Source organism: Chlamydotis macqueenii, chromosome 18 (assembly GCF_036417535.1).
Source record: "Chlamydotis macqueenii isolate bChlMac1 chromosome 18, bChlMac1.mat, whole genome shotgun sequence".
NCBI lineage: Eukaryota > Metazoa > Chordata > Aves > Otidiformes > Otididae > Chlamydotis > Chlamydotis macqueenii.
Window position 1 is genome coordinate 6,749,621 of NC_141573.1, and position 12,107 is coordinate 6,761,727.

Sequence of the window (12,107 nt, forward strand, 5' to 3'; positions counted from 1 at the left end):
GTACGCTTAAAGTTAGGAACAAGTCCAACTGCCTTCCACAAAACTGCCCCACATGTTTCAGTGTTGATTGTAGCAGGGATGCCATTATAAAGATCAAATCAAGTGCTGGCTTTACAGCATTCTCTCTTTAGCTAGACAGAACAGGAATCACCAAGCAGGTCTAACTCAAAAGGAAAAAAAAAAAAAAAATTACCTTCTCTCCAATCTCAGTCTGATCTCCTCCTGGCAGCACTTCCAGGTCAGCTTTTAAAGCACAGGCCTCCAGGACGTTTTGGTATTTTTGTTCATTAGGAGCTTGGCCAAACAAAATGTTATCTTTCAGCGTGGCATTCTGGATCCAGGCTTGTTGAGGCACATAAGCAACAGAACCCTAGAATAAGGAATGAGAAAGGAAATCTCGGACTTGTAACAAGCAGCAATTCATGCTTACAACTCTGATTAAGATCTGCAGCACACAGATATAGCTCCTATTTAATATATATTCACGTTATACATCTATGTGTGCTAATTGCTGATGTACAGTTGATAGAATCGGGAAGGTCATGTCATATAAAACACAACTGAACAGGTGTGGGCAAAACCCCAACACACATGCAGATGAGCTGGCACAGGAGCACACAGAATTCCCTCTCCAGCCTAACGTATGTTATAAGCAATGGCAGGCATAAGCAGCACATTTCCATACCATCGTTAAATGGCATTGTAAGCAACACCAACCTTCACAGCCACTTCTCCTTCCAGCTTTTCCATTTCACCCAGGAGAGCGGACACCAGAGAAGACTTCCCAGAGCCAACGTGGCCAACAACAGCAACCAAAGCACCACTGGGGACCAACAGATTTATACTGTGGAGGAAATAGGCTGGAAATTAATTAAACATTAGTTTACTAAAGACATTATGGGTCTTTAAACCAGGGCTGAAATACACAGTGACAAATCAACCTGACCTCAGCCTGACTGGCTAGAGTAAGCACAGCTTGGTCACTGGTCTTCTCCTCCCTTTCTTGTGTTCAATCAACTGTAACCAGAACGGTAGCAGTAAATGGACACCCAGCATTAATCTATCTTGTTGGTTGTTCAATCGGTGGGATCGGTACCAAGCCTTCTAAGACCCTTTGCTGTGTCATATCAGTCCACCCGCAAGTCAAGCAGGGTTAACAAGTGTTTTGAAATCAATCTTCCAGAAGTCTTTTGGTTTTTGATACTAAAAAGCAAGAGCAATTGTAAGAAAGTAGCGAGTGAATACATCCCATCCAAAAATGTCCAGATCACTTTGGTACCATATTTCCAGTGCTAGTAAATAGGGTTCATAACGACACAAGAAAAAACAAACTTTCCCAATTAAAATTCTTTACTGTTTTCTCCACTACGTTCTTACAGGTCGTGTTTTGAAGGTGAACTGGTAGGGAAAGTGACTGATGCACACAGTCTCTTTGCCATCAAAGTGTCTTTCACTAACAAAATCCAGCCAAATTTCTGTGTGCACAGATCCCGGTGCAGAAAGAGGGCTCCAATTCTTATGCAGATTCTTACCAAGCAGGTACTTGATGTTCTGCATGCTGCAAGAGGTTTCTTGTTTGTGCGTTTGTTTTAAAAACAACATTCAAAGCAGGAAAACTCAAAGACACTAAAATTTGGGTTTTTTTTCTTTTTTTTTTTTTCATTATTCTTTTCCTCTAGCTGAGTTTTGCCTTACTACAACATTAGGAAGTCACTGGGTAATTTTTAGGCCCAGGTGGCTAACAATTTGAGCTGGAGATGTACGGTTCTTTCTAAAATAAATCCCACAACACTGGTCAACCTGCCTGCAGATCTGGCTGCCTGAACCAAGCTGTCTCCTGTCAGCTCTAAGCCTCTTGCTTGCAGGTTATCCATGCATAACCCGTTATCGTAATACACTCAGCACAGCAACGCAAGCTCCTAGGGCTGAGAATTCTGAGAATACTGATCAAGTTTCTCTGATTTTGGTCTGACAACAAAGCATAATGTAAGAAAGCATGTGCTTCCAGGCAAGTTTTGTTTGTATTAATTCAAATAAGCAAATCAGCAAAACATTCACCCCCCGAGTCTGGAAATGGCCCATGTACAGCCGTAGGGATGAGCACACCACAAGAGTCTTAAAAGAGCAGACCACTGTTTGCACACCCAAGTCCAAACTCAGACACCTGACCAGTCCTCATAATCCATCAGATCAGTATGATTTGTCCAACACTCTAGTTAAAAAAAAAAAAAAAAAAGTTATTTAAAAAAATTTACATAGCCTTTCTGTCCTTTAACTATTTTATGCTAGTTGCTGTGGGGTTCAAGCCTTAACGGCACTGTTCTGTAAAGCCTAAATACCATGAGGTATGAGGATTAGCGCGATGTTTTAAAGGCAGAAGAGATACACGCATGGGATGTGTGGAAACCACCTTTTCCAGAAGCGTGCCTGCAGATATTACTAGACATCTTTCAAACAGACCTCCCAGGAGCCAGAAACCAGGGAGATGTTGTATTGCAGCTGCATAAGGAAATCTTACTCTTTCAAAGATGGCTTAAGCTCCTTTCCCCAGCTGAATGTCGCATTTGTTACACCGATGGCATTGCCTACATGACAAAAACACAACAGAGAAGGCAGGAAATGTGTTACACAGATGAGTACAGCTGGGACCCCGGCAGACAGAGGAATCTTTCTATACGGGTGTTTCACGTACGCTGCAGTTCCCTTTTCAGCTGGCGTAGGAAGCACAGTCTCATGACTGTGGGTCACAAGACAGGCTTGCTCAGAGTGAAAATAACCGATGGCAGCTCAAGCTATAGGCTGTGACCTTACAGACCTGTAGAGCTGTCCCAGCATTTGCTGCTCGGAATCCCCACGCAGCTGTGCGGCACAACTTCACTTAAGAAACCACTTTCAAGTAGGTAGGAGACCACCGCGTGCTGTTGACTTTGGTGTATCAGATTAAATTCACCTCTGCATAGCTTTTGCTTGCCACGCTAACAAGTTACAGATCTGCAGGCTTTACCTCCCGGTGGGGTGGTGTGTAACAGTCATCGCATGATGGCCACACAGCCATCCCTCCTCCTCCTCTGTCTGCGGTTACCACACACAAGGGAGGTTTCAAACCACAGCATCACCAAAGCACATCACATGAGAAAACACATCTTTTGAGACCGCTTGCTTTGCTCATTTATTTTGGGATACTGTTTCCAACAGGAGAAATCAAAACTGTTGATAATGTTCCTGAGCACTTGTGCAGTGTCAAAGGTTTGAGCAGGTCTCACGGTCCCTGCTCAGTGCATGCACTTCATTATTCAGTGCTATTAACATCCAATACCTTGCAGAAGCAAACTGGGGTCCAACAACTGAGCTCAAAGCTCAAAAACACAGCCAGAAACTTTTGTGATTTCCACATAGCCTGAACAACAAACATACACTTTTCAAAGCACTAGCTTCTTTTTTTTTTTTTTAAACCAACATTATTGTTGTTATTTTCTTTTTGTATTTGTTTAGACTAGTTGCCTTGTGAAAAAAGCAAGACGTTTGTTTTATTAGCACAGTTCAGAAAAATACTGATGTCTTTCTTTACCTGGCGCAATCACTTTTGTTTCCACGCAATTTGGATCAAGTTCATCATGACTCAGGAACTGCTGAATTCTCTTTAGGGAAACGCTTGTCTAAGAAAAAAAGCGCAGCATTGTTTTATCATTATTTTAATGGAGACTTAATGCTCTTACTGCTGAAAAAGAAAGCTTAAGCTTTCACCCCATGGGCGTCCTGAGCAGTGACTCATTCTTTCTCTGCAATCAGTCTTACGCTGAATTTCAAGATTTAACTGCGAAATTTCTCAGACCAAGCTGAGTTCATCTGAGCGAAGCAAAATTCACACAGACCAGCTCGCTCAGAAGGTGTCAGCTTTTCCAGTACAGAGCAGCAGTAGAGAGAGGATGTTAGACAGAAAATCAGCTAACAGGCAGATGCAAGAGATCTCTGCATTCCAGAAATCAGAGGCACCTGGGGACCTTTCTGTTCAAAACAACTTCTGCGCCAGATCCTCCTTACCTGCACAATGTTGCTAATGACTTGCGGAAGCATACTGAGGGGAAACTTTAAAATATTAAACAAGGAGAGGGAGACAAAAGCCTTTTCTGCATCCAAAATATTCTTCTCATCCACCGAGACGTAAACAGAAAATGTCGTCAATGCCACCTGAAAGCCAGAAAGGGAGTTTAGTGCGAGACACATGTAATATTTTGATATTTCAGAAGGCAGTCAAGCCTGATAGGCACCTTTGAAATAAACATATCAATAACAAAATTGGGCAAATTCTCTGTTTCTGACCTTTACAACATGCCCTAAGAATGCCGAGTCACATGAACAAGTTGATACAAAAAAGGGCACGCAGAAGAAAATAACTTTTGAATTACTAATGGCTACATTTAGTTGAACTAGATGATTCAAGAGGTGAACTACAGAACGTGGGTAAATAAAAATGAGAAGCGGTTATCTGGCTGCGGTTTGGCTGCATTTCCAACTCCACCCAACCAAATTTTCCCATCATAAACTGCAGGCTAAGCAAATAAGACTTATTGATGAATAGCAAAGGGAGTAAAATCCAAGTGAATTGCTGGTATGCTGTAAGAGAGGGACCATCCCATGCAGAAATCTAATGGTGAGCAGGAACAGGAATGTGTATTTAAGGAAATGCAGTAACTTGAAGGAAACATGGAAGATCTTGAGGCCATTAAGAATATTTCTGCAGGGTTGGGCCTTTGATATCAAGAACAGCTGGCTAGGAATATTTTTGACAAATCAGTTACGTGAAAGTCTTTATTCACCAAAATCAAAACCCTTTCTGCAAAAGGGATCACAGTGCAATGAAGTGGAAAACGGGAAAGAGAAAACTGAGGAAAAAAATATTTCAGAATTGACAATGTATCATTTGGGCTTAATTTTTTTACATTAAATCTTTTTTTTTTAGGTTGTGGAATAATATAACAACTCACTCTGCCACTAAAACAGGCAGAGCACTACGAAAGGTAGAAATGAGAGCTTAAGGCAGACATTGTCCTGACTGACTCAATTCAATTTTTTTTTTGCTATTCACAAATATCTCTGAGGTTTCAAAATTGAGTTTCAATTTGTTGGGGGAAGTACTTTGAAGTGGTTGGAAATTCTCCTGAGACTGGCAGGCTTTATTAAGAAACACTTTAATACTGATTAACAAAAAGGCTCTTGAGAACAGGGAACTTTGCTTTAAATTGTGTGAAATGTGAATTTTTTTTTTTTTTAAGTATTTACATTTTATTCCTATGTACATTTAGCAAGCAGAAAGCCTCACACTTATCCTTCAAGGATGTACCTGTACAGCTTAGAAAGTCATGCAAATTCAGTTTACCAGGAACGGTGCGCTGATCCAGGCAAAGGTGGACAAAGAATTGAGATAGGCAGCTTTTTTCAAAACTCGCAGCTCATTCTTTCGTATCTCCAACACTTTTTCTGAAAACGATGGTTCCCAAGCATACAGCTTCAGCACCTTTATGCCACCCAGGATCTCATTCATTAATTTAATGCGGGAGTCTTTGTATCGCATCTGTTCCACCTAGGTTATTGGTAAACACAGGAGAGAGTGTCACAGGAATGACGAGAAGAGAGCTTTCAACACGTTGTCTCACAGCTGTGATGGTCCTTGGGCTATTTCTAAAAAGGATGCAAAAGGTAATTAAAGAAAGCCAAACTGTTATCAATAAGCTTGCCGTGCAAGTCTATACCTCCAAAGAAACCAGAAATCAAAGAAAATGACTGAAAAGCAGAGTATAAAAGCTTTCCACTCATCTTCACTGTTAGAGGTTTTTCAAAATCACCTTAAAGAAAGATTCAGGCACTTTGCAAAAATACCACCCTACTTCTTCCTTTGATCTCTTCAGATTTTTTCTTGATAGGCACAGTTGTATTTCTTAGGGCATCCCTTGAAAATTGTGGTTACTCTTAGTTTATTTTTTTTTCCTGTACATTAGAATACAGAGCTTAATTCAGCTACTTTAAAAAAAAATAAAATATCCCTGCTCAGCTGTAGAGACAAAATGAAAAACTACATTCATGCACACATGCACACCAAGTTATGCAGCTCTGAGCATCTTACAATGGGCAAAGGACAAGGAACGTTAATACTAACATGTCAGCATCCAAGACACTCAATGGCAAGTCTGGATGTCTCTTTAAGGCACATAATAACACCACTCCAATACTAAGGCTGTGCTTAAATGTCATAATTTATATTTGTTTTCTAACTTTTACCTTTTTTACAGCAAATCAGCAATTTAATTTTTTTTTTTAAGATCTTCCAAACAGTTACTGACAGATTGCACAGCACAAGCCATTTAATAGATTTTTCTAGCACAAAGCCAGAGGGCACTATAATATTGGTTTTTTCAGCCTTCTTCGACTAGAGATGACTAAGACTACAAAGAAAGAAATAAAGGATCCTTTTACCTTAAGATAATAATTCAAATTTAGCCCAGCTCAGTAGCACTGAAAGTCAACACTGGCTATTAGCATAAAAACCAAGCTGCCAGATTTCATTTCCCATCTCTGAAAACAGCCATTGACAGCTCAAAGAACAGCATTTTTTCCCCTTTCTCTAGATACTCCTAAAAGAAGCTACCAGGTGAAGGGATATGGAGACAAAGAAACTTCTTGCTAATCCCAGAAGTTGCAGCAGCAGCACGAAGAGCCCGATGACTCAGTGCCACACCCTTCCCTTAAATAGCATTCAATTCGCTCTGGAAAACTACCTGAGAGGATACAGTTGTTAATTATGTCAGTTCAATCCTACTCGTAAGTACGCTGCTGCAAACGGCAGCTCACGAATGGCCAAGACAACCACCGATGCCTTCATTTCTCATAGCACAGCGGACAATTCGGGTAACGTCACGCTCACTGCTGGTACCTTACCTGGAATGCTCTGGTTTTCATTGCTATTGCAGAGTTAAATGGGATAAGTAAAACCATCACGGCAACTCCTGCCAGCACAGAAGGCCCTAAAGTCTTGATTGAGAGAAAAAAAGGTAAGTTGCTGTGGTACCCACGTGCTGCTGTTCCCTATGGTGAGCATTAAAACAACAGCAGGTTACAAAAACCAGAAATGAATGTTTCACATAGACAAGTTGAACTCCTCCCAGTGCCGTGTTCTGATTACACAGAACAACTATGAGGAGGAGACAGAAAAATATAACAGCATCTACCTTAAATGACAATTATTCTAGTAGCAGTGATAGCAGAGCACTTTGTGATTTACCTGTTAAGTGGTTCCCAGCGGGAGCAGAAAGTAAGTTTGAACTAAAGCAAATACAGAGCTATTGAGCAAATGTAGACAGGGAATAAATAAGCCACACAGAAGGATTTTTTCCATTGACTTCTCTCTGACCCAGGGAACTAATTACTGAATTAACTCAGCACCCTCAACGCAAATAAAAGCATACAAACTGCTAGCTACCAGAGTTCAGCTCACCAGCGGAGCAGTAACTCATAACGCTGCTACAACTTAATGGCTTTCAAGTCTAAATCAATATGGTTACGTTGGTGATACTGTTTTATGCAGTAAAACAAATTAATTGCATGGAAACATTTTAAGGATGAAAGCCAGTGCTCAGACTGAACCTGGAATAAACTAGAAACAACTTCACTGAGCAAAGGAAAAAAAATTACAGTTATTCCAGGTGAGATTTGTTTCATGTTGACTTAGAATCACAGAATGGTTTGGGTTGGAAGGGATCTTCAAAGCCCACCCAGTCCAACCCCCCTGCAAGGAGCAGGGACATCTCCAACTGGATCAGATTGCTCAGAGCCCCGGCCAACCTGGCCTGGAATGTTTCCAGGGATGGGGCATCCACCACCTCTCTGGGCAACCTGGGACAGTGCCTCACCACTCTCATTGGAATTTTTTTTTTTCCTTTTGTCCAGTCTGAATCTGCTTCCTTCTAGTTTAAAACTACTATTCTTCATACTATTGCAACGGGTCCTGCTGAACAGTCTCTCCCCACCTTTCTTGTAGCCCCCTTTAGGTACTGGAAGGCCGCTCTAAGGTGTGCCCGGAGCCTCCTCTTCTCCAGGCTGAACAGCCCCAGCTCTCACAGCAGAGCTGCTCCAGCCCTCTGAGCATCTTTGTGGCCTCCTCTGGACTCACTCCAACAGGTTGACATTCTCCTTATGTTGGAATCTCCAGAGCTGGATGCAGTGCTGCAGAGGGGGTCTCACGAGAGCTGAGTAGAGAGTGAAAATCCCCTCCCTCGACCTGCTGGCCATGCTGCTTTTGATGCAGCCCAGGATGCAGTTGGCTTTTTGAGCTGCGAGCGCCCATATTGAGCTTCTCATCCACCAGCACCCCCAAGTCCTTCTCCTCAGGATCCTCAGGATCCATTCCCCACTCAGCCTGTATTTGTGCTTGGGATTCCCTTGACCCACATGCAGGACCCTGCACAGAACTTCTTTATATGGCGTGATATAATTTTATACATGGCTTACATTTCCTATTCCAGGGTTGTTTTTTTTTCTTTGGTTTTGTTTTTAAACTTTCCTTCAAGCTCCCATTTGTATCAACTACTGGGAACACTGTGAAGAGTCCAGGACTGATCCTATCAAAGCATGGTAGGGACAGAGGAGACATAAAGGCTATCTTTTGCTTCCAATGCCTTATCTTGCCTACCAGCTGAACAAAATAATTAAGAGACTAATTGATCATGTACACCAGTACAAGCTATTCTACCACAAGTCAGAACAATAAGTTTCTAAAAAAGCAGTGATGGGTCAAATTAATGAGAAAATAAGCTTGCACATCATTTAGACGAATTCTGAAAAAAAATGTGACAAAGTCTGTACCTGCCAGAGGAAATACAAAGCTAGAAATATCTGAAGTGGTGCAGACCACAACATGTTCAGGAAAGTCATCAGGTCCATGAAGCGCTGGGCATCCACTGACATCAGGTTGACAATTTCTCCAACAGTAGACGAGCGCTTTGCTGAGTTTGTGATGACTAAGGACTGAGAAATAAGAGAGATTCAGTAGACTCACAATCTTTATATGTATGGAGAAACACAGAAGAAATCCTCAATTACTAGCAAAACAAGACACTCCCTAAGAATGTGCTTCTCCAACAAGAATAAAATAATTCACACCTACATCCATTTCTAATCTCCAGAGAACAAGACTTCATTAAATAGTTTGCTTGTGAGCACCTCTATCTGAAGCAGGATGTAGCGTTCTGAAGAAAACCCAGTCGCATTTAATCAACTCCTAGCACAAACACACTGTCCTCCTGGATCCCTCTTCTGAATATTTAAACCAATATTTGCCTGTGAAATGTCTGGTGGCCTATTAGTACACCCACATTAAGTTGCTGGTTGTTAGAAAATTCTGTAAAGTATGACAGAGGTACTCCTAAAAACTCACCAAAACCCCAATCTTTTATATTCCAGGAGGCTGTTCCTCTCCAATACGCCCACTCTTCCCTGAGTATCTGAGAACTGAGGCCACTTGCTTGGCTTGTTCCAGCCCAGGAAATGCTTCCAGTCTTACCTTTCGGTATATCACTCCAGTGATGCCAGTTCTCAGCCTCATGGCAGTAACAAAGCAGTACTGGAAATGCTGCTGAAGTACGAGCGTCTGCAGCACAGCACAGACAAACATCAAAGCCGCAATCAGAAATCCCCACCAGGCTGGAGCATCTTTGTTCTTAATGAAGCCGATTAATACACTGTTTTTCGGAAGATGAGGGAAGGAAAAGGGAAAAGAAACAAGCAGCAAGTTTAATGGGACATAACACAGCTTCCCTCAACTACGGCATCCCGCTACATCCTCTCTCTAACCACAAAAAGTAAACAGCTCTCCAGGATGCAAGCTGAGCTACGATTGCAGTCAAACAACATCGCAAAGATACAACAGCAAAACCTTAGACCTTGCCAGTGAGAAAGTCCATTTGCAAATGAGCCTGTAGGAAATGAAATATGATGAGAAACTCTGGGTTTCCCCTGAGACCCAGCGTTTAAACACAGGGCTCGCTGTCTGAGCTCTGTCAGACAGCCCCCCAGGGCAGAGGTGAATGATGGAACGCTGAAGGGCAGTGTGGTAAAGCAGGAGAAACCAGCTTCTTACCCAAATCCTTCTCAAGCAGCCTGAGTGCTTCTGCCTGGGGTGTTTTCCCACAAAAAAAAAAAAAAAACCCAAACAACTAGATTAAAACACATCCTCATGGATGGATGCATAAAGACTTCTTCATTCCTCCTTTTCTGGTAGGATGGTGGTACCATTAAACTGGCTATACCTTCTTTTATTAATAAGCCATTCCTTACTACACACAGCTGCTCTCCCTGCAAGACCTGCACGCTGTCATACAGCAAACAAGCAGAACAACATCTGGCAACGTTGTGTTCTCAAAAATCACATTTCTGATTTCAGCCTACTGACCAGAGCATTGAACTGTCAAAATACGAGAGGAACAGAGATTTGACTCCATGGTTCAAACAACCATCGGGGCAAAATACACCTGGAAACTACACACCAGGCCCCAAAGCCTTGTGTTAGAAACATGAGGTTGCTACATCTTTCTTCTTCCCATCCAGAGTGATCTTCCTTCTGCACTGCACCAGTCATTCATGCTGTAAGCATACGGCTTCAGGAAAACCTCTTGCTCGTAGTCCCAGCATGGGATTCAGCAATCTTTTTAGAAACATAAAACTATTTTATGCGCAACCTGCCAGCCAACCACGGCTCTTTCATTTTCTCTTACCACCAGCAGTGCATTTCCCAAGACTGCAGGAATTTAGACTTGAGAAGAAATTCCCCATCGTATGCCTTGACATATCACTGACAACATAACCAGGAATTTATGCAAATTTGAGAAATTCCCAGAATAGATTATATTTAATGTGCTCTCAGAAGGAAGCCAGCTGCCTCCTCTTCACTACGGACTCTGGACGAAGCCAGACTGTAAGCTATTAAATGTCACCATACTGGGTTGGACCCTCATTTTGGCAAATTTCTGGGTATGTCACAAACCACCCACGGAACAACATGATCTAGGAACACAGCTCCACACTGGTGTTATTTTAAGAGACGCACATATAGGAGCAGGGGCCTCTCTTCTCCCATTCTCCACATCCATCTGTGGCGTCCATCCAAACTCCATCCTGTTCTTACACATTACAGGACTACGTGCTCTTCCATTGATTTGGAAATAGAAATTAACTGTTTTATAGAAATGCTAGTATTTCCACTGCTACTTTCTTCTTAATTAATGATTATCTGGTGAAATTCTCACTTTAAGAATAATACTAACAGAGAAAAAAAATGTAGGGATAATGCAAATTCCTTTATGGATCAGGCTGAGCAACTGGTCCCCCTGGAGACAGGAGGTACAGGTGTTCCTCACACAAGGAGAGTCTGAGGACATATCACTTTTATTAAGATCTCTCTTTATTTTATTAATAGAATCATCATTTTCTTTCACATGGAAGTTTGCTGCAACTGTGCCTCACACATTCTCATTGCTGTGCACAACCAAGAACACATGAAGTCAGGGAAAAACTTTTTAGCAGGGCCTGCTGTGATAGGACAAAGGGTAATGGTTTTAGAATAGAAGGAAATAGATTTAGACTAGATATAAGAAAGAACTTTTTTTTTTTTCCAGTGAGGGTGGTGAAGCACTGGCATAGGTTGCCCAGAGAGGTGATGCATGCCCCATCCCTGGAAACATTCAAGGCCAGGTTGGCCGGGGCTCTGAGCAACCTGATCTGGCTGGAGATGGCCCTGCTCCTTGCAGGGAGGTTGGACTGGATGGGCTTTGAAGGTCCCTTCGATCCCGAACTATTTTATGATGACTCATCTAAATGGTCCAAAATCTTTTCCAGATGACAGCAGCATGGCCACAGCACCACATATTTGAGCATCACGCTTCATTTACCTATCGAGCCATGCTACAGCTGCGGCCACCACCAACACATGTGGGTATCAGATGTACAGAGACTACTGGATCCAGCAAGCAGTGCTTCACTTTGATTTCACAAATAATCCTTTAGAAATAGGGTGAAATTGCTTTGGACTGCTGCACGGAGCAACAGGTAATTTGTAATTC

The 12,107-nt window shown here is 42.1% G+C and overlaps 1 protein-coding gene across 1 annotated transcript in view; it reads right to left on the minus strand.

The window, feature by feature from the left end:
• The window catches only part of ABCC3 (ATP binding cassette subfamily C member 3), a 51,553-nt gene that overhangs the window by 12,946 nt on the left and 26,500 nt on the right, over positions 1-12,107 (minus strand). Inside the window, exons 9-17 of the mRNA XM_086762116.1 lie at positions 9,554-9,731; positions 8,857-9,018; positions 6,934-7,026; positions 5,378-5,581; positions 4,042-4,188; positions 3,569-3,656; positions 2,519-2,585; positions 718-844; positions 194-370 (exon numbers count right to left, since the gene is read on the minus strand). Of these exons, the coding sequence (XP_086618242.1) occupies positions 194-370; positions 718-844; positions 2,519-2,585; positions 3,569-3,656; positions 4,042-4,188; positions 5,378-5,581; positions 6,934-7,026; positions 8,857-9,018; positions 9,554-9,731 (1,243 nt within the window). The remainder of the gene's footprint in view (positions 1-193; positions 371-717; positions 845-2,518; positions 2,586-3,568; positions 3,657-4,041; positions 4,189-5,377; positions 5,582-6,933; positions 7,027-8,856; positions 9,019-9,553; positions 9,732-12,107) is intronic.